The following is a 21762-nucleotide window of genomic DNA, read 5'->3' on the forward strand; positions in this document are numbered from 1 at the left end:
AGGACACCACAGACAGCTCACTACAGATAGTAAACCAAAGACAGGTGACTACAGACAGGACACCACAGACAGGACACCACAGACAGCTCACTACAGATAGTAAACCACAGACAGCTCACTACAGATAGTAAACCACAGACAGGTGACTACAGACAGGAAACCACAGACAGGACACCACAGACAGCTCACTACAGATAGTAAACCAAAGACAGGTGACTACAGACAGGAAACCAAAGACAGGACACTACAGACAGCTCACTACAGATAGTAAACCACAGACAATTGACTACAGACAGGACACCACAGACAGGACACCACAGACAGCTCACTACAGATAGTAAACCACAGACAGGTGACTACAGACAGGACACCACAGACAGCTCACTACAGATAGTAAACCACAGACAGGTGACTACAGACAGGAAACCACAGACAGGACACTACAGACAGCTCACTACAGATAGTAAACCAAAGACAGGTGACTACAGACAGGACACCACAGACAGCTCACTACAGATAGTAAACCACAGACAGGTGACTACAGACAGGACACCACAGACAGCTCACTACAGATAGTAAACCACAGACAGGTGACTACAGACAGGAAACCACAGACAGGACACTACAGACAGCTCACTACAGATAGTAAACCACAGACAGGTGACTACAGACAGGAAACCACAGACAGCTCACTACAGATAGTAAACCACAGACAGGTGACTACAGACAGGAAACCACAGACAGCTCACTACAGATAGTAAACCACAGACAGGTGACTACAGACAGGAAACCACAGACAGGACACTACAGACAGCTCACTACAGATAGTAAACCACAGACAGGTGACTACAGACAGTACAGTACAGACAAGTAACCACAGACAGGACACCACAGACAGGTGACTACAGACAGGACACCACAGACAGGACACTACAGACAGCTCACTACAGATAGTAAACCACAGACAGGTGAACACAGACTGGACACCACAGACAGTAAACTACAAACAGGTGACCACAGACAGGTGACTACAGACAGGACACAAAAGACAGGACACAACAGACAGGACACCACAGACAGCTCACTGCAGATAGTAAACCACAGACAGGTGACTACAGACAGTACAGTACAGACAAGTAACCACAGATAGGTGAACACAGACAGGACACCAAAGACAGCTCACTACAGATAGTAAACCACAGACAGGTGACTACAGACAGGACACAACAGACAGGAAACTACAAACAGGTGACCACAGACAGGACACAACAGACAGCTCACTACAGATAGTAAACCACAGACAGGTGACTACAGACAGTACAGTACAGTACAGACAAGTAACCACAGATAGGTGAACACAGACTGGACACCACAGACAGGACACTACAAACAGGTGACCACAGACAGGTGACTACAGACAGGACACAACAGACAGCTCACTACAGATACTAAACCACAGACAGGTGACTACAGACAGGACACAACAGACAGCTCACTACAGATAGTAAACCACAGACAGGTGACTACAGACAGGTCACTACAGACAAGTAACCACAGATAGGTGAACACAGACAGGACACCACAGACAGGACACAACAGACAGCTCACTACAGATAGTAAACCACAGACAAGTCACTACAGACAGGTCACTACAGACAGGTGACCACAGACAGGTCATTACAGACAGGTGACCACAGACAGTACAGTACAGACAAGTAATGACAGACAGGTGAACACAGACTGGACACCACAGACAGTAAACTACGGACAGGTAACCACAGATAGTACACTACAAACAGGTGACCACAGAAAGGTGACCACAGACAGATCATTACTTTCCTCAGTAACAAGTAGTGTAAGGGATTACAATTATTAAAAACAGTAATCATATTACAGTTATTACTTCCACCAAGGAGGCTGTGTTTTCACCCGTGTCTGTTTTTTATTTATTTGTCAGCAGGATTACGCAAAAACTAGTGATACAATATACAAAAAACTTGGTTGGTGGGATGGAGCATGGACCAGGGAATAACCCATTCAATTTAGGGGCAAGTCTGGACCATTTACTATGAATTTGAATGTTTTCTCTGAAGTCTGGTGTGTGTTGTCGGACATTGGCCATGGTGGAGGTATGCGCTCTACTAAGTGCAGTTCTAGTTAATTCAAGTCACGTTGTGTTACTGTGTTGCCAGAACGCAATTTGTTTTTTGTCCTAGGTAGTTTGCACACATGGCAAGTCAGAGCAGGTCAGGGCAGTCAAATGCTATGCAAAGGCAACCGGACTTGCTTGAAGTTCTTTAAGACGTTTCGCTTCTCATCCGAAAGGCTTCTTCAGTTCTAACTGACTAGAGGGGAGGTCCAGGGTACTTATCTTCTGGTGAGATCAGCAACACTTGTGAGTTACTGAGGTCACATGAGTCGTTGACGCTCCTGGTCACCATGTGAGTCGTTAGGATTACATGGGTCAAGGTGTGGATGGGTGCTAACACCTTGGGGCGTTAGGGTGACAAGAGAGTTGTTGACCCACCCTGCCATCATGTGAGTCATTGAAGTCCACCATGCTCAATAGAGTTCTGCAGGAGTGAGTCCTAAAAATAAGTTAGTCCTAAAATGAGTAAGCATTTTTGCACTTCCAGTTCCCTCATCCCGAGGTCGATAGGTTCTTTTAATGGGTTTTTGGTTAGACGCTTGAAATATCTTCTCAGAAATATTTCAAGGATTAGACCATTTCTTTCTATCAAAAATCTGAAAACCTTAAATCCACACCTTCATTACTAGTCAATTAGAGTATTGTCATTCCTTGCTCTCTGGCATTGGTATAAAAATCCCCGCCACTAGCTCATCCAAAACTCGGCATCAAGGATTTTAACTCTGACTAAGAAACATGATCACATTGCAGTGATCCTGGCTTCCTTACACTGGCTACATGTTGCTTTTAGAATTGATTTAAAAATTGTATTGATTATTGTCAAAGCCATAGGAGGTCTTGCCCCAAGTTATTTATCAGATCTCTTATTGCCCTATGTCCCCTCCTGCTCCCTGAGATCCACGGATGCGTTGTTTGCTGTTGTGCCAAGGTCCAGATTGATACACAAAGGTGACAGAGAATTTACAGTTAGGGTTCCTGGACTTCGAAATGACCTGCCTGAGGAGATCAGGGCTGTAATCTCTATCTCGTATTTTAAATTACTCTTTTGTATTTTAACTGTCCGTTTTTATATTAAAGCACCTTGTAACTTTGTTTTGAAAGGTGCTATATCAATAATGTTTATTATTATTTATTATATCTAAACAAACTACCTCCTGATCATCTCTCTGTTCTCAGTCTGAACAGTAGTGGAGCTAAACAAGTTAAATTTGTCCTGAGGGTGGTGCTACAGGAAACATCATGGAGTCAATAAAATCTAAAGGACAGCACTGTTCATCACTAACATTATATTTTTACTGATTGACTCCATCTGCTGAGGAAGACAATGAGATGTGGCTGATTGCTTTAGAAACGACACATAAATGTGGAGAATTTCTTTTTTAATGTACATTTTTAGCTCCACTACAGATTAGGCTGTAACAAGAGCTAATTGTCAGTATGTTATTTGTTTGCTGAACACTGCATCCACAAGGCTTTTGATACTGTTGATGATAAAATTTTGTTCTATAAACTGTTTTTTATAGTCGGCGATTTTTAAGCTTCTAATTGGTTCTGATCAGATCTCTTTCATAGACTGTTCAGACTGTTAAAAGTGTCCCTCAGAGATCAGCACTGACCCCCCTTCTATTTACTTTTTGCATGAATAATATTTCTTTTCCTACTGAACCTTTCAGCATCAGGGTTTAATGTTTAGGGTTGCTGCAGATTCACACAGTTAAATTTAAGATGTTTTTAGAGAATTTAAATATTTGTTTTATGATCAAACCAATCAAAGTAAGAAAGTGTGATGGAAAACCAGCAGGGACAATAAGTACTAGAATTTCTATAAGTGCTCACTGGCTGTGTATAACAATAATTCCTAATGATATAATTAAATTGACATCACAACAATGGATGGATGGATTAACCGTTTAAAAATGACTAATTTATTTAAATTCATGTATTTTTTAGTTAAAATCTTGACATGTCCATTGTGAGCTAATGATCTTCCGTCTTCTGTAGCAGCAGTAGTGACAATGTTTGACTGAAATCCATAAAAATGATTGAAAAGCCTCTAGTAGCTCAATCCACTGTCACAACCAGACCAGTGTTAGTTCGAAAGTGGAGACAGCAACAACCACATGCAGAAACATGTCAGTACTGGTTTGTTGGGACGTTGTATATCTGTATTTTGTTCTCTGGTCTCTCTTGTACAAGAGATTTTGATCTCAGTGAGATTTACTTATTAATTAAAGCTTAACTAACTAACTGTAGAGGGTGCTAACAGGACTAGATTCTTGGTGTTCAGTTCTGTCCAGAAAACAAACTCATAGAAACCTTCAGTCTTCAGTGAAAATCGCTGATCTGTCTGTAGAATTTCTGTTGTACAACTCTACAGACTCAAACTGTTAGTGTTCTTACAAGTGATGCATTTGACACTGCTGTTGCTGTTTTTCTATTGTATTTTAATATTTCAGTGTGTTTCTGTGTGACTATCCAATAACAAATGTTAACAGTCAGTTTAAATTATTGACGATAATGATGAAGAAGGTGATGGTGATGATGATGAAGATGATAGTGTCTCTGTTTTATAGATTTCTGACAGAGTTTGTAACTCTGGGGAACGTTTCTCTGCTGATGACAGCTCCTCGAGCTCTGAAGATGATCTCAGTCTACTCGGGTCAGTGTGTGTGTGTGTGTTAATGTGTGAATCATATTTTAAAGGGTTAAGGTGTAGCTGCACACACACACACACACACACACACACACACACACACACACACACACACACACACACAAACACCCCCCCACCCAGGTGTGAAGATGACTGCTGGAGCTCTCGACATCAGCATCACCAGTTGCCATGGCAATGAAACAGAAAGCAAGCACGTCAATGATGATGATGATGATTATGATGAAACAGGCTGATGCGAATGTCATTAGTTTTTCAGGAATCTGGTCATGAACCACAGTGTTAGACAGATTAAAATGTGACCTGATTATGGCGCTAGAGGAAAAGTGAGAGGATAGCCAAGGTTATTACTGTTCATCCTGAGGGGAACATGAACATCTGCACCACATTTCATCACAGTCCATCCAACAGTTCTTGAGATATATCAGTCTGAAGTGGAGAACTGACTGACATTAACATCCATTAAGCTGCTAACAGGACTAAAAATAAAGTTAAAAGACAAATATTTCTGAATTTGTGACTTTTTCTTGGTTATTCTTTATTTGGATCCTCGTCAGCTTTCACAGAGTTGTCTCTAGTCTTTCTGTTCTCCACACACAAACAACAAGAACATCAACAGACAACAGTTTAATATCAGACAGAATCAATAAAACAAGCCAGATACAAAGATAATAAAATAAATGAAATGACTCTGTATATGTCAAATCCGGTCAAATTTTATTTATACAGTCCAAAATCACCAATTTGTCTTAAAAGGCCTAACTATTTGTAAAGCATTACAACCCACTCTGACCCAAGACCCTCGAATCAGACAAGGAAAAACTCCCCAAAAAACCCTTTAAGGGTAAAAAATGGAAGAAATCTAAGGAAGATCAACAGAGGAGGGATCACTCTTCAGGATGGACAGACGGGAAATAGATGTCCAATCTTCCTTTTTGATAAAGCCTACAGTTAGGGCTGGCTCCGGCTTTTCTTGAACCATCCCCTAGTTATGCTGCTATAGTCCTAGACGGCTTGGTGACTTCGCATTATGCACCAAGCTCCTCTCTCCTCCGCTTCCTCTCCATCTGGAAGCGTTCGTGTCGCGTCAATTCCCGTTACGAACTTGACGTCTTCTCTTTCCCGTAGTTTTGTGCTTTCTCGTGTCTCTCCTTTCGCCTCCTGTCGTTTTCTGCAGGTATTTCTGCCCCTGGTGCTGTAGAGTCTGGATCCCCCATGATCCTGCTCAACACCCACTGCTTCAATTATTACTATTATTTTTAAATTTCATCTGAACCAGAACCGAGAAAGGCGAAGCTGCTTTTAGCTACTATGCTGCACACAGATGGAGCAAAATTCTTGTTCATGGTAAATGTGCGCCTACTTTAGCCACTTTCAAATCTAAATGAAAATATCTACTTCTCTTCTGTGCCTATGATTGATTGGCTTCTCCAATGCACTTTTATTTCCTCTGTTGTATCTGGGGCAACTTCCAGGTTATTATTGCACTGTAACTTTATTTCAGGTCTCCTAAAATCTTTGTCTATTTTGATTTTATTTTGATTTTTATGTATTTTGTTATTTTTATTTAACCCTAACTCACCCTCTCTCTCTCGCTCTCTCTCTCTCCCTCTCTCATTGACAGGTACAGCCTCAGGCTATGTTTGTCTCAGGTGTGCTGTTACCTGCCCAGATATGTTCATTCTTTTTGTGCGGCAGCAGAAGCAGGTAGGTTCACATTCACTCATTTTTAACACACTGTGTTTTACATTAATTTCAGTGTTTGGAGGGTTTAATTTCATCAGCTGTGAGGCAAAAATAATTTATTAATGTGCATCTGCAACGGGTTTACAACAGTTGCAACAAAGAAAGCGCTGAAACGGTCAGTTTACCTGCAGCTCCTACACCCAATACATTCGTTTACATACTGTCAAGCCATCTGTCAGTTGTAGTCATATTATGCCATGTGTCATGGTAAGACAGCAGGTGAAGGTGGCAGTAAAAGCAAAATTATGCTAACCTGATAGCCATTTTTTGAAAAGTAAATGAAGGGAAACCAATGGAAAGAAATGTCAACTTTGGAAAAAAAATATTATTACTATTACAAGAATGTATAAATTGATAGAAGTGAAAATAACTTTTAGGTGTGGTGCATGAATGACTACTAGAAAAGACATTTACTTTCACTCCCTGTCATTGTGGGTTGAATTTTTTAAAGCTTTTTTTAAATGGAGATAAAAGTCTCAGACTACATTAGTGATGATCACATATAACAAAAAAACAAACAAAAAATAGTTTCCTAAACTGAAAGGAAATGTTTGATTGCAGTTAGATGTCATGCTGATTGTATTGTATTTTCTGCAAGCATTTTAAAACTCAACAGCTTTTGCCGATGGATGAATGGATATTTGACAAATCATATTAGGGTATCTATCAGTATATTCTCTTATTTTATCATTTCAAATTGATTTTGTGCTGCATACAACAGCTGACTTAATTTATCAAATTGGACTCCATCATCTTCACTTAGGGCTCATTTCAATTTAGTACATTTCTGCCTATTTATACATTCCCAATCAAAATGTTTTTAAGTCCAAAGACACGAAGATGCATGTAAATGGAATTACTGTACATTAAACACTCACAAGTGTTTATCTTGGTCGGAGCCATGACAAATTTATGAAAAATATCTTGTTTTTTTCACTTCAAGTCATGTTTATTATAAATGTATAATTATATAGACAGTCAATGGGAGCACCTAATGCTGTCTGAAAGTGAAACACATTGGAAAAATCATTTAACTTCTTAAATTGTCTCTAATGAAAAATGGTATCTACAATTTTAGCTTAATGTGCTTGATGAAACTGCTTTTTATTTTGGGTTGTTTCTGTATTTTTTTGTGGATTATAGTTAAGCACATTCTACCAGAGCAATGCATCGTGTCTTTCATACCATCACCTCAAAACAAAGTGTAGGAGAGCTACTAAAATTAGTAATACTTTGAGAGAAATAAAGAGAAATAAACAAATACACAAATAAATAAATAAACACATTTCCACGCAACAAAAGCACTGAGCAATTCTGATTCTGTGGCATTGACATAACAAAAGACTACTCAATAAAACACCAAAAAGTATCATCAGATGTTTAGGATTCCCTGAACTTTGATGTTTGATATGTTTTAAAGTTTTGATCATGTAACTTAAAACATTTGATAGGTTTCTGGTTTAAAATGAGACAATATTGTTAATGATTAACAAAATTAATCAGTTTAATTATCTCAATGTAAATTGCTGCTTAAAGTTTAGAAAATAGTGCCATTTAATATGTACAGAGCTAAACATATTAATGTCATTCTTCATCCTTACTTTACATTTTTAGCATTGTTGACTAACGTCTCCCTATTCAGAAATTGAAGCTTTTCTTTCAATACATTAGTGGTGGTCAGAAAAAGGGTCAGATAATACTTTTATGTGTTGTGGAGTTCAAGTGAACCGACAATGACAATTAACATTAAAAACACCTAAAATATGCAGTTAAATGCAGCCCTGGAAGAGATGAAGCTGTCTTGCTTTTACATTAATGGCTCGTATCAAAGGTTTTTTAATGTTCTAACATCTTTTTTTAATGTTCTAACATCTTTTATACCTGTGGAATACTTAAAACCCGTTTATAATTTAAAAACATTCCAAAACTGCCACCCACTAGTGGCAGGCTCAGAAAATGCACTAATGCATACAGAGGTTTAGCAGCAATAAAAACAGCAGAAATGGCAATGAAACATGGCAAAATGGCAAAAGACTTTTTCTCTCTCCATTACAGCAATCAGACAATAACAATGCTGTTGCACACTGAGAGCTATGTACAGCCCGTAATTACCATTAGAGAAATGTGTGTATTATTTTAAAGAAGGGCGTCAGAACAGTTTGTACTCAGAGATCCTGTAGAAACACACTGAAGTTTAGTAAATCCCCACAATTACTGCTGAGGCCCAAACATTCCCCTTAAAGTTCATCAGTCCCTTCAGGGTTGACAATTTACTACTGTATGAGCAGATTCATCAGTCAAGCTCATCATTAGTGGGGAGAGGGTCAACAAAGTACATAATCCAGATTCATATTTAACCAGAGCCACAGATACCAACAAGAATTGCTGTTTTATATGTCCTAATCCAAGTCTGGTTTTGTTCAGTTAATTAATTAAAAGCAAATATAATTTATGATCTGAACACCTTTAGAAGATTGAACTGTGTAAACATTAACTGAAATAATAAAGATATTAAAACTAGATTTGACAGAGGGACTTCCTAAAAGACAGATACTCGAAGCAAAAGCTCAAAAATCAGGAGTGGCCTTAAAACTTTTATCCTTTCACTTTTAATTATGATTTAGTGATACATATTCAGAAACAAATTACAAATTACTAATCAGATTAGTGCAAAGTAAATTGCACAGAGTGATCCTGAGGTTCTGGGTGTCTGGGGGGCTAGAGGTCTAGGGAAAGGGGGACTGGTGGTCTGGGGTCTGGGGGGGTTACCTGCTTTGCTCGGCTGCTGATCCAGTTTTCTTACAAAACATTCTCTCTTTGTTATACATGTTGTATTTATTCTGTTACAGTCTGACTGTGGATCACTGATTCGATGTATTTATCGAAACAGTTTTTTTGATAGGACTGAACCTCTGGAAGAAATCTGAATATTTTTCATATATGTAGGATTTTCTATAACTATAATTAAACCACATTAACACAGTGAGACATGCAGAGAGACAACCAATCAGAGTGATCATCAATCTACTGCATTTCAAAGTGAATCCACCTACAAATATTTCTGATCTGTGAACATGTTTTCTCTTGTAATGTCAGGATGGCTGTTCGCTGTTAGCCACATGCTAACAGTGTTGATAAAGATTCAGTTTGTGTTTGAATGTAAAAGCACGGTTTGCGTGCAGATTAAAGTGGTTTCATGTAGCTGCCTGGAAACATTCCTGTCATTCACTGTAGATTAGTCACGACAACACACACACACACACAGTAACACACACAGGTGATGTAGTGGTGTATTAGGGTAACTGTACGTCAGGCTTGTGTGCTGATGTTTGTGTTCAGGTTTGTGTTTGTTTGAGGAGATAAAAGTTGTGTTCAGATCTGACCTTAGATCAGCTACCAGACGATAGATCAGACAGTAACTGTCTGATCTATCAGTGACAGTGACAGACAGTGACAATAAATTATTATGTTTGATGTTTACATGTTGTTTTTTTCTTTCAGAATCCATCAAGGTCCAGAGTCCCACAGAGACCAGAATCTATCAGAGTCCACCAGAGGTCAGCGGGTGTCTCTCACATCTGTCAGCTCAAAATGATCTTCATCTTCATCAGTGAGTTCAGATCGTTCACCGTCAGATTACTGTCTCATTTATCTAATCTCATATAAAATCTCATACATAATAATAATACAGCATGTGTTGCTCCTCATTGAAGTGCTCTGATGTTTCCACTGACTGAAATATTCCGACTCACAGATGTTTTTGATATCAGATAAAAATATCCTCAATGTATGCTTCAACATTTTGCACACATTTCTTCAAAATGAAGAACTGACACGTGTGAGATTTACACTAAAATTTAAAATCTCTCTGACCCATCTCTGTCTCTGCAGTTCTGCTACCAGCGGCTCAGCTCCAAGACTTCCAGGACCCCCGGGACATTCAGGACCAGTGTCCCGGCAGCTCCTGTAACCCTCAGCTGGGTGACCTGATGGTGGGTCGAGCTGCTCAGCTCTCAGCCTCATCGACCTGCGGTCTGGATGGACCTCAGAACTACTGCATCATCGGATACCTGGAGGTGTGAGGTCACAGTGTAACCTCTGGGGGAGGTCAACACACACACATATACAGACTGTATATATACGTATACATGCACACAGATAAACATTCACACAGATACAGAAACACACATATGTTGTGTTAAAACCCCTTCACTTTTTGCACTTTGTGTTGTACATTTAATTGTAAATGGATTCAGTTGCCGTTTTAGACCATTCATCTACACTCAATAACCCATAATGACGAGGTGAAAGCAAATGTATTAATCAGAATCAGAAAAACTTGATTGATTGTTGACTGCTCAACACTCAGTTAGGAAAGAGAAAGTAAATAAGTATAAAAGTAAAAACTGTTATAAAACAGTAATCATAGTAAATACACAGTAAGTGAATCGAAAAATGTACAAATTTCAAACGCGGAGAGAGTAATGTGTCCTGTGTCATGTGACTGAAGTCCCCAGAGATCATGAAGAAGCGCTGGGGTGCAGAGTCTGGAGTCTCCAGACTCTGGAGTCCCTGCAAGAAGGGGGGGGGGGTATAGACAAATGCCAAGATAGCATGTGAGAGCTCCCTGGGTAGGTAGTATGGACATAGGCCAATGGCAAACAGTTCAATGTCCAGGCTGCAGAAACGTTTCCTTTACGGTAATGTGACCAGGATGCCACCATCAGCAAGCCCGCCACCACTTTTCTTTCCGCTCTCAGATTTATTCCTGTCCACCCGAACAGTCTGGAAGCCGTCAATGGTAGCGATGGGATCCGGAGTATCTTTCTTGTAGCCACGTCTTTGTGAAACACATAACAACTTATTGTCCATGATGATAGATGGGAAATACGGCTCATATCTCCTCTTCTCCATCAGTCTGTTGTCTGGACTCAGCTCTCTTCCTCCTTCGCATCCTTTGTGTGTCCTCCTCCTTATTTCAGCAGGGATGTCTGTTGTTCTGGTCACCATACCAGCGGGATTCAGCACTATCAGCTGGTCCCTTGTGTAAACAATGTGTCACTGGAGTTGCTGTGCAACGGTAGCTTAGCTGAATGAAAACACATAACACTCACAACAGCTTCATTTCACGTTAAAAAAACCAACCAGATCTCTCTCTGCCAGAATGTTTAGAGAGGGCGCAGCTTAAATAAGTTACTAGTAAACATTTAAATAAGTATGACAGAGGAAGAAAGCTAAAAAGGTGGAAAAATTAGAAAATTAACAGGAGCAACTGCAGCCAGCTGCATGCACCCTCAGCATCCACCAACAAAAAAACAAAAACGAAAAAAAAAACAAAAAAAAACATCAAAAACTGGAGTCTTTCATTTCAAAAGGTATTCCTACCCTTAATCCAGTACTTTGTAGAAGCCCCTTTGGCAGCAGTTGCAGCTTCCAGTCTTCTTGGGTGAGTCTCTACAAACATAGCACACCTGGATTTGGGCAGTTTATCCCATTCTTCCTGGTAGATCCTCTCAATCTCCATCATACTGGACGGGAAGCATCTATCGACTGCAAACTTCAAACATATTGTATGGGGTCTAAGTTTGGGCTTTGGCTGGGCCACTCAGGGACAGTAAGAGACTCGTCCTGAAGCCACTCCAGTGTTTTCTTGGCTCTATGCTTTGGGTCATTTTCGTGCTGAAAGGTGAATTGTTGCCCCAGTCTCAGGTCGCCTGGACTCTGGGGCACGTTTTCGTCAAGGACCTCTCTGTATTTGGCTGCATTCATCCTTCCCTCAGGTCTGGACAGTCTCCCTGTCCCTGCTGCTGAGAAGAAATTTCTAAAAACGTGTTTTAATGTTGATGTTTTGGGTTATTGAGTGTAGACTGATGGTCAAAAATGGCAATTTTATCAATTTGCAATTAAATCTACAACACATTCGTAGATGTGTGCAAAAAAATGAGTCTGAATACTTTCTGAAGCCACTCTAAATAAGCCAACACACAGTGAATGTGTATGTGAATACACTGCAGCTGAACTCTGACTGACTGATGTGTTTCTGGCTCATGCTCTGACTTTCATACTGAAACATGTTCTGATCTGTCACTTTATTATCTGACTCTTTTCTCTCTGCTCTCTCCACCCTGAGGTTCATTTCCACCTCTCCTCCTAATTACTGCATTTTTCCTCTTTCAGTCCATCTCACATTTCTTCATTACTATGTCACACAAATGTTTAATTAAAAACACACTTTTTCTGTTTCATACAGAATAAACATTTTTTCCTAACGGTACATTGACATTATCATTACACAATAAGATGTGTGAACAGTCGGGTGAATGCAGCGATTCCCAGTATTCATTTTAAATTATGTTATGTTTTTTTTTTTTGTATATTTTCTATATTTTCCTTGACATTTCTATGATTTATATTGTCACCGCTATAGAAATTATTTGTTTTGACATATAATTTAGTCTCATCTTTATTCCTCTGATTTATTACAGTATTTTTGATGATGATGATTTATCAGCTTATCTTGATTCCGTGTTAGTTTACTGAAAAGCGGAAAGAATCATTCAGACCTCTGCACTGATCAGTAATCATTAAGTGAAAATTGATTGTGGAAGACTGTTACAACAGAAAATTGTGTTGAACACATTTTCTTTACAGTCTGATTAATTTTATGATCACTAACACTGATTGACTGAGATGGTGATCGTAAAAGCTGTAGTACTGATGACGATGATAATGATGATGATGATGATGGTGCTGATTAATGATCCATTTGGCTGATTATGTTTTCATCCATCAGGAAGAGCAGAAATGTTTCACATGCGACTCTCGTCTGCCGTACAATCACTACAGCAACCCAAACAGCCACCGCATTGACAACATCATCACAACCTTTGATCCCGAGAGAAAAATGAAGTGGTGGCAGTCTGAGAATGGTGAGTTTAAAACATCATGAAGCTAGAGACTGTCCAATCAAACAGGACGTGAAACACCAGGTGTCAAATCAGAGAGGACAACTCACCTGAACTGAAGGGTTCATGTTTAAAGTGATATTATAGTCATAATATTAATTAGTAATACAATAAAATATATTTCATATGTTTATTGACTCACTTGTGTTTCTAAGACACCTGTGTAACTCTGCTTCCCTGTTGTGTCATCTGAAGGTATTCATCAGGTCAGCGTCCAGTTAGATCTGGAGACAGTGTTCCAGTTCAGTCACCTCGTCCTCACCTTCAAGGTAAAACACCACACAAACACCGACATAACATAACACAACATATATATATATATATATCTATATATATACATTGTGTATATACTGTATATGTATAAAGTATGTATATACAGTGATCAGTAAATTGATAATGATTACACTGAATCAATACACTAATTTTTTACATGAGACAGAAAAACAGTTAATTATATTTTAAAAAGTTTAAAAAAAAAACACACCACAGGGTTGATGGTCGTTGTCAGTTCATAACAATGGTCGTCGTTGTAAATTGACAAAGTGATCTGATAAAAAAGAAATGTGAGGTTAACTCACTGTTCTTGCATTCTGCAGAGTTTCCGTCCAGCAGCCATGTTGGTGGAGCGATCAAAGGACTTTGGACGAACTTGGAAAGTTTTTCGTTACTTTGCAGAAGACTGTTTGCTTCATTTCCCTTCAGTGTCCAATGAGCCGGCCGACAGCATCGACGACATCGTCTGTGAAAGCAAATACTCCGGATCAGAGCCGTCCACTGATGGAGAGGTGACCAGTACACTATATACACATAAATATAAATAAAATGAGGGACGATGTGTATAGAATTAGAGCTGGAAGTGTACACTTCAGTCACATCATGATGGATTTCATTCAAACCCATTGTGGTTGTGTACAATGGCAAAATTACAGAAATTTTGTCACTGTCCAAATAGTTACGCTTCTTATGCTCTACCACCTGAGCCACGGTTGCCCCTATAGTGTATATTCAGTTCAGTTATATAGGATATAACTGAAGACACCGTAGTTTATTAGGTGATGATGATGATGTGAAGAGGATGAAGGAGACTTTACCGGCACCGCCTTGATTGCATATAAAGGTTTATTACAAAGAAGTACAGCGTCAAAACAAGCATCTGCAGATCTGTTTGTGGGAGGGTGTAAACCCAATGAACCACTCTCCAACTCAGCCTTGTACACCGACTCTTAAATAAGGCAGTCGTCTTCCTAAGACACGTCACTAACATATGGTTTTATTCATAAAGTGTTACCTCCATTTTCAGCCTGTGAGGCACCCTCTGAGGCCCCCCAATCTAGGGCCTCTATGATAACACATAAATTTATCTCTGCATATTTAACCATACACCTCAACACAATGAAGTAGTTTGTTTTAAACACAGTTTCTATTCAAGAAACGGTGTTGCCGTGTTTTTCTGTGTTTATAAATCTGAGTTATATTCAGAAGAAGTTTCTTCTATTCGTCTGCTAGCTGGTGTTGAAAGCGCTGGATCCCATCTTTGAAATCCAAAACCCGTACGCACCAAACATCCAAGGTGAGGTTTTACATCGGAGATTCCTGCTATCTTATTGGCTGTTGGCCATCTTTCACGTACGTTAAAAAGTTCAAGTCAAAAGTTTAACCTACATATTTTAGAGCTCAAGGTGCATTAACCTGCAACATTTTTACATAACAGACATAAAGATGAACATATTAAACATGTTTATATCAGACAGAGGTTGACACACTGGTGCAGTAGTTAGCACTGTTGCCTCATAATGAGAAGGTTCTGGGTTTGAACCCTGGTTGTGTGGAGATGTGTGTTCTCCCCATTCTCCCCCATGGGTTCCCTCTGTATAGGCAGATTAATTGACAACTGTGTGTGAATGTGAGCATGTTGTGAGCAGGGTGTATGTCTCTCACTCAGTGTCAGCTGGGATTGGCTCCAGCCTCCCCACGACCCTCAAGGGATAAGTCTTAAAGCTAATGGATGGATGGATATCAGCAAGAAAGAAGAACATATTAAACATTTGAATGTGTTTTTTAACTGACGTTCTCAGATCTGATCACTTTGACTAATATTCGGGTGAACTTCACTCGTCTCTTCACGCTCGGCGACACTCTGCTGAGTCGAAGACGCAGGAACCCTCAGAACAAATATTACTACGCTCTTTACAACATGGTGGTCCGAGGAAGCTGCTTCTGTAATGGACATGCCAGCCGGTGTACACCTGTGGACGGAGGACGGGGGGATGTCTTCACCCAGACCGGCATGGTACGCACCAGGACTGTTACTGATTTAGTTCTGTACTGGTTCTGATCAGTTGGACTGGTACAGATAAGTCCAGCAGACCGTGCTGTACCCTGAGGTGCGTTTTGTTCTGTAGCAGCCTCGTGTCGATTTCAGTGATTTTGAGGATAGATTTTCATGTTATTTAATTAAAGTTTGTGTGACGTCACTGCTCTCTGACTGCAGATTTATCAGCATGTCAGTCTGCTGTCTGCAGAGGTTCGATGTACTGAAGGAGAAACTTGTCATTCAGTATAAAGGCAACAAAGACTGTACAAAATAACATGGTTAATACAGACTGACTTACTGACATTCAATATTTAATTTAAATGTTTAATTAAAAATAGTTTGAGTACATTTTTAACCAGGGGTGTCAGACACTAATTATGTGGCTGTTCTCTCCTGGGGTGAACCCTAACAGCTCCTGCTTCAATGCTTGGCCGGAAAAAAAAACAAAACAGAAAACCAAGATGTGAAAACATAAATAATAAATTTAGATTGAACACTGAGTCCCAAACCTGTGAAATCTGTAGTGTTCAGTGCATTCAGACAGTATTCAGACCCCTTCACTTTTTTTCACATTTTGTCACGTTGCAGCCTTATGCTAAAATCGTTTCATTTATTTTCCCCCTCATCAATCTACATTCAATACCCCTTAATGAGAAAGCAAAAACAGTTTTGCAAATTTATTTAAAAGGAAAAAACCGAAATATCACATTGATATATCTATTCAGACACTTTATTCAGTATTTAGTTGAAGCACCTTAGGCAGCGATTAAAGCCTCAAGTTTTCTCGGTAATGATGTGACAAGCTCTGCACACCTGGATTTGGGGATTTTCTGCCATGGTTCAAGTCAGGGCTCTGGCTGGGCTGCTCAAAGACATTCACAGTTTTCCCTAAGCCACTCCTACGTTGACAAGTCCCTGAGCAGTCTAGGCCTACAGCGGCATAACTAGGGGATGGTTCAAGACAAGCCTGAGGCAGACCTGACTATAAGCTTTATCAAAAAGAAAGGTTTTAAGCCTACTCCAAGAGTAGGCTTAAGAGAACTCCAAGATTCTTAACGGTGGTGCTGGAGGCCAGGGCAATGCCATTTAAAATAGCTATATAATTAGATGTTTTTCTGATGCGTTTGGAACCGAGTACGATAAATTCAGTTTTGTCTGAGTTTAACAGCAGAAAGTTGATGGTCATCCAGGTCTTTAAGTCCTTAAGGCAAGCTTGAAGTTTAGCTAACTGAGTGGTTTCATCAGGTTTCATTGAAGTACAATTGGGTATCATCTGCCTTAACAACGGAAGTTTACTCTGTAAAAGGATGCGATTGTCAATACTGTCACTAAAATCTAACATGACAAGTACAGAGATGAGTTCTTTGTTAAAAGGTTATTTGTAACCCTGACCAGTGCTGTCTCTGTGCTGTGATACACCCTAAATACTCACTGAAAATCCTCAATTAAACTATTGTTATGTAGAAAAGTTTCACAACTGGTTGGCGACAGCTTCCTCAAGGATCTTAGAGAGAAAGGGAAAGTTAGATATAGGTCTATAGTTGGCTAAAACACCTGAATCAAGAGTGGGCGTTTTAAGTAGAGGTTTAATTACAGCTACATTAAAGGAATGTGGTACATAGCTTGTTAATAAAGACAGATTGATCATAACTAGTAACGTGCTAGGTGAAGGTGAACCTTTGGCCCAGTCTGAGGTCCCTAGTGTGGGTCTACCGATATGCTTTTTTCAGGGCCAATTCCGATAATGATTATTAGTAATCAAGGAAATCAATAACTGATAATTGGAACTGATATGCATTTTCAGTAAAAATGAAAATCTTGATGTCAAAATTAAGAATAACACAAACTCTGACACGAAACTACTGGTACATATAGTCTATTGACACCTGCCTTCGTGTCCTGGTGTTTCCATTATTTTGTCCACTCCACTTATACCAATGAAGGCATGCTATTAGAAACAACTGTCTGTATAATGCAATACAGTTCAACAACACCACACACTAAATCCTCAAAAATGATCAGACAGTTGAATCAACAACTCTCTAGAACAATATTAATAAAAACTCAACATTAGAACCTTAATGAAGGAGGATTTAATGCAGGACTGTTGTATTAGACTGCACTAGTTTAGCTAGGTGACTGTATATTTGTAATTATCAGTGGTATGCGCAGGCTGGAAAGTGCCTGGTTGGAATTTATTGGTTGCTTTCGGTGCAGTTTTCACCTGGGAAAAATAACATTGAATATACGGCTGGCAGCATAAAGATGTTCTTTAATGTAATAGTTTTATCATATATCATTATTATTATCACCATATAACTCAGAGTAAATTTAAACTGATTAACTTTCTACTTTTATCTGAGTAAATTTTTATACAAGTAATCTTACTACTTGAGTAAAATTTCTTTTAAGTAACAGAAGCGAGTGGCCATTCATGTGCTGATATGCTGCGATGATTGTCTAATTTCCGGTCGCCAGTGTTTCTGTGTTACTGGTAGCATTTTTTGCTGCTCTACCTCAACCCAGCTAATTTAGCGATTTTCTTCATTAGAACAGCTTATTATCTGCTGTAAATCTAAACCTACACTAGTTCTGATGAAGCACTCATAGCGCTCTCCTTTTTTAAGCAACTTTCTCACTAATCATGGTGTTGTTTACACACTATTCAGATCTGTTACTTATTTTAGCTTAGCAATTAGCGATGGCTTCTCCCTCTCCCACTCACTCTCGAGCTCTCTCTTGCTCGGTGTGTCTTGGTTTATCAAATTAACCTGTTCAGAAGATTGTGGTGTTTATTTAAAGTTCAGCAACATCTGCTGCCTTAAGGCTCCTCTCGCTCACCGGAGCTGCTCCAGTCTGCAAACGCATTTCTGTGTGGTTGCTGTGCCTGTAGCCTTCAGTGTTGATACGATATTTCTCGTGATGTGTAACTAATCAGATAGTGCTGGGGACAGGACATTTCTCAAGACCACAAATAAAAGGCCAGACTGATAATTGGTCGACCCCTGGTCCTGAACGCTCTGGACCAGGTTTTCATTCAGGATATCCGTTCAGCTTTCCCACAACCCTGACCAGTCTCCCCATCCCTGCCACTGAAAAATACCCCAAAAAACCATGATGCTGCCCCCACCATGCTTCACCATTGGGATGGTATTGGGCGGGTGATGAGTGGGACCTGCTTTCCTCCAGACATGATGCTTAGAATTGAGGCCAAACAGTTCCATTTTTGTTTTGTCAGAGCACAGAATTCCTCACAGTCTGAGAGTCATTTAGGTGCTTTTTTACAAACTCCAAGCAGCTTTCATGTATCTTTCACTGAGGAGAGGGTTTTGTCCGGCCATTCTGTAATGGTTGTCCTTCTAGAAGACTCTCCTATCTCCACACAGGATCTCTGGAGCTCAGCCAGAGGGACCATTGGGTTCTTGGTCATCTCTCTTTCCAAGGGCCTTCTTCCCCAGTTGCTCAGTTTGGCTGTGTGGCCACCTCAAGGAGGAGTCCTGGTTGTTCCAAACTTCTTCCATGGAAAAATTATCCAGGCCACTGTGCTCTTGGGAACATTCAATACAGCAAAATTTTTCTGTAGCATTCCCCAGATCTGTGCCTCGACACAATCCTGTCTCTGAGCTCTGCAGGCAGTTTCTTCAACTTCATGGCTTAGTTTTTTCTCTGATATGCATTGTCAGATGTGATACCTTATATAGACATGTGCATGCCTTTCCAAATCATGTCCAATCAAGTGTATTTACCATAGGTGGAATCCAATCAAGGTGTGGAACATCTCAAAGGTGATTAAGAGAAATGGGAGACACCGGAGCTAAATTTAAAGTGTCATAGCAAAGGTTAAGTAAAGGGTCTGAATATTTATGTCAATGTGATATTTCAGTTTTTCCTTTTTAATAAATTTGCAGAAATTTCTAAAATTTTGTTCTGGCTTTGTCATTTTGGGGTATCGATTGTAAATTGATGAGGGAAAAAACTAATTTAAATGAATTTAGCATCAGGCTGCAACATGTCAAATCGGGAAAACAGTGAAGGGGTCTGAATACTTTCTGAATGCACTGTATGGAATCTCCAAAATGTTGAATCTGGTCTTTGGGCACATTTCCTCAAAACAGTTATTTTGCTCCTGTTGAGAAAATCAGTATCATTAGAGACATCTCAGAATCATTGTGAGATGTCTTTTCTCAGATTAACAAAAAACTTCCACCTTTGTTGGAACAGTGCAGATGAATGAAGAAGAAAAGATGAAGACTGATCATATCAAACTGTAACTGTTTAAACAAACTAACCAAACTACAACTGAGCTTTCAGATGATTTCTGCAGATAAAGATTTTTTTCTGCTCTTCAGGTTCATGGTCGTTGTGTTTGTCAGCACAACACGACCGGAGAGAACTGTGAGAGATGTCAGGACTTTCACCATGACTCCCCCTGGAGGCCTGGAGGAGAAGACACATCTGACATGTGCAGGAGTAAATTGAATTATATTAAATTAATCTTTTCCTCTTTCAGTTGATTGAAAACGTGGACCAGGCAGCATCCCATTTCAACCTGTGGTTAATCAGTGAACAATATGTCATTTGTTGTTTGACAGGATTTATTCTTAATTCAGTTTTATTTTACCCACAACTTGTACCAAATAGCTTTTTATTTATTATATTAAATATTTTTTATTTTTCAAAGCATTGAGTCTCAGATGAGGACTGAATCACTCAAACATGTTTTGGTAAAATATTTTCATTTTGTATTTTGAATTTCATTTAGGCCTGTAGTATTTTTCTTTACATTTAACATATTTATTTTTACTCTATTGAGACAGACTGGCAACACTATACTGCAGAATTAATATAAAATATATAAAATTTTAGTTTTTAGTATTTTTTATCAGCCGTTTTAGACATGATGACCTTTATCTGTTTCATTTCTTGTTTTTTAAGAATAAATTCATCTTGTTTTCTGGTTGGAATAGTGTCAATTTTCTTAATCTGTATTGTGTTATATCTTATTTTCAGCTTGTAACAGTGTCCTGGTATTTTGTGTGTCATAGGATGTAACTGTCACGGTCACTCAGACTCGTGTCACTTCGACGCAGCTCGTTTTGAAGCGACAGGTGGTGTGAGTGGTGGCGTGTGTGAAGACTGCCGTAATGACAGGACTGGACCTCAGTGTGAACAATGTCGACCTTTTCTGTATCAGGATCCACAGAGAGCAATCGATGACCCACACGCCTGCATACGTACGCTTCAACTGCTTTCATTTATTCGTTCTTTATACTGTATGTGTGTGTATTCATGATTTTACACATTTGACTTATTTTTCTATTACTTTTTTTAGATCAAAAAATTACAAATATAAGATCCACATTAATTAAGACCTACACCTGAGAAACATATCCATAAATGTTTTCTTTGTGTTACTGAGTACATAGTCACTGTTTTTCTTGTAGTTCTAATGTTGTCATTGGACAGAGTATTGATCAGAGTGAAAATATAATGTCACAGTTCTACATGTGGGATGACAAACAAAATTATTAAAAACATAGCAGATGACTTTAACTATTGGCAAGAAATAAAAAAGAGAACCAAACAAATTCACCAACAGGCACTGAAGAATGAAGATCATCTGATTTTTCAAAACATTTACATTTCAGAGTGAAAACACAATGCACTTTTGTCTAGTAAACACATTTGAAATCAATCAAACACCTGTATAATTTAATTATTGAATACAATATCATGCCTCTGGTTTTACACATGTTAAAGTTACTTCATATTGTGACTGAAAAATTAGTGTCTCTTTAGCCTAACCCTACTTCTTTAATGAAAGTAATTCCCAGTCAATTAACCAGTTGCTGGAGGTTTCACAGACAGAGCAGGAGAAATTGCTCAACTTGTGTTCAGTCAGGGCATAATGTACTTA

At 39.1% G+C, this 21762-nt stretch overlaps 1 protein-coding gene across 1 annotated transcript in view; it reads left to right on the top strand.

Moving 5' to 3' along the window:
• Positions 1-10131: 10131 nt before the first annotated feature.
• Positions 10132-21762, top strand: part of lamb4 (laminin, beta 4) — a 38629-nt gene continuing 26998 nt past the window's right edge. The window contains exons 1-9 of the mRNA XM_040132633.1: positions 10132-10176; positions 10458-10642; positions 13360-13495; positions 13727-13800; positions 14128-14316; positions 15038-15101; positions 15607-15821; positions 20195-20315; positions 20891-21079. Coding sequence (XP_039988567.1) covers positions 10158-10176; positions 10458-10642; positions 13360-13495; positions 13727-13800; positions 14128-14316; positions 15038-15101; positions 15607-15821; positions 20195-20315; positions 20891-21079 — 1192 coding nt within the window. The 5' untranslated portion in view covers positions 10132-10157. The remainder of the gene's footprint in view (positions 10177-10457; positions 10643-13359; positions 13496-13726; positions 13801-14127; positions 14317-15037; positions 15102-15606; positions 15822-20194; positions 20316-20890; positions 21080-21762) is intronic.

This window comes from Xiphias gladius, chromosome 8, assembly GCF_016859285.1.
Source record: "Xiphias gladius isolate SHS-SW01 ecotype Sanya breed wild chromosome 8, ASM1685928v1, whole genome shotgun sequence".
Lineage (NCBI taxonomy): Eukaryota > Metazoa > Chordata > Actinopteri > Istiophoriformes > Xiphiidae > Xiphias > Xiphias gladius.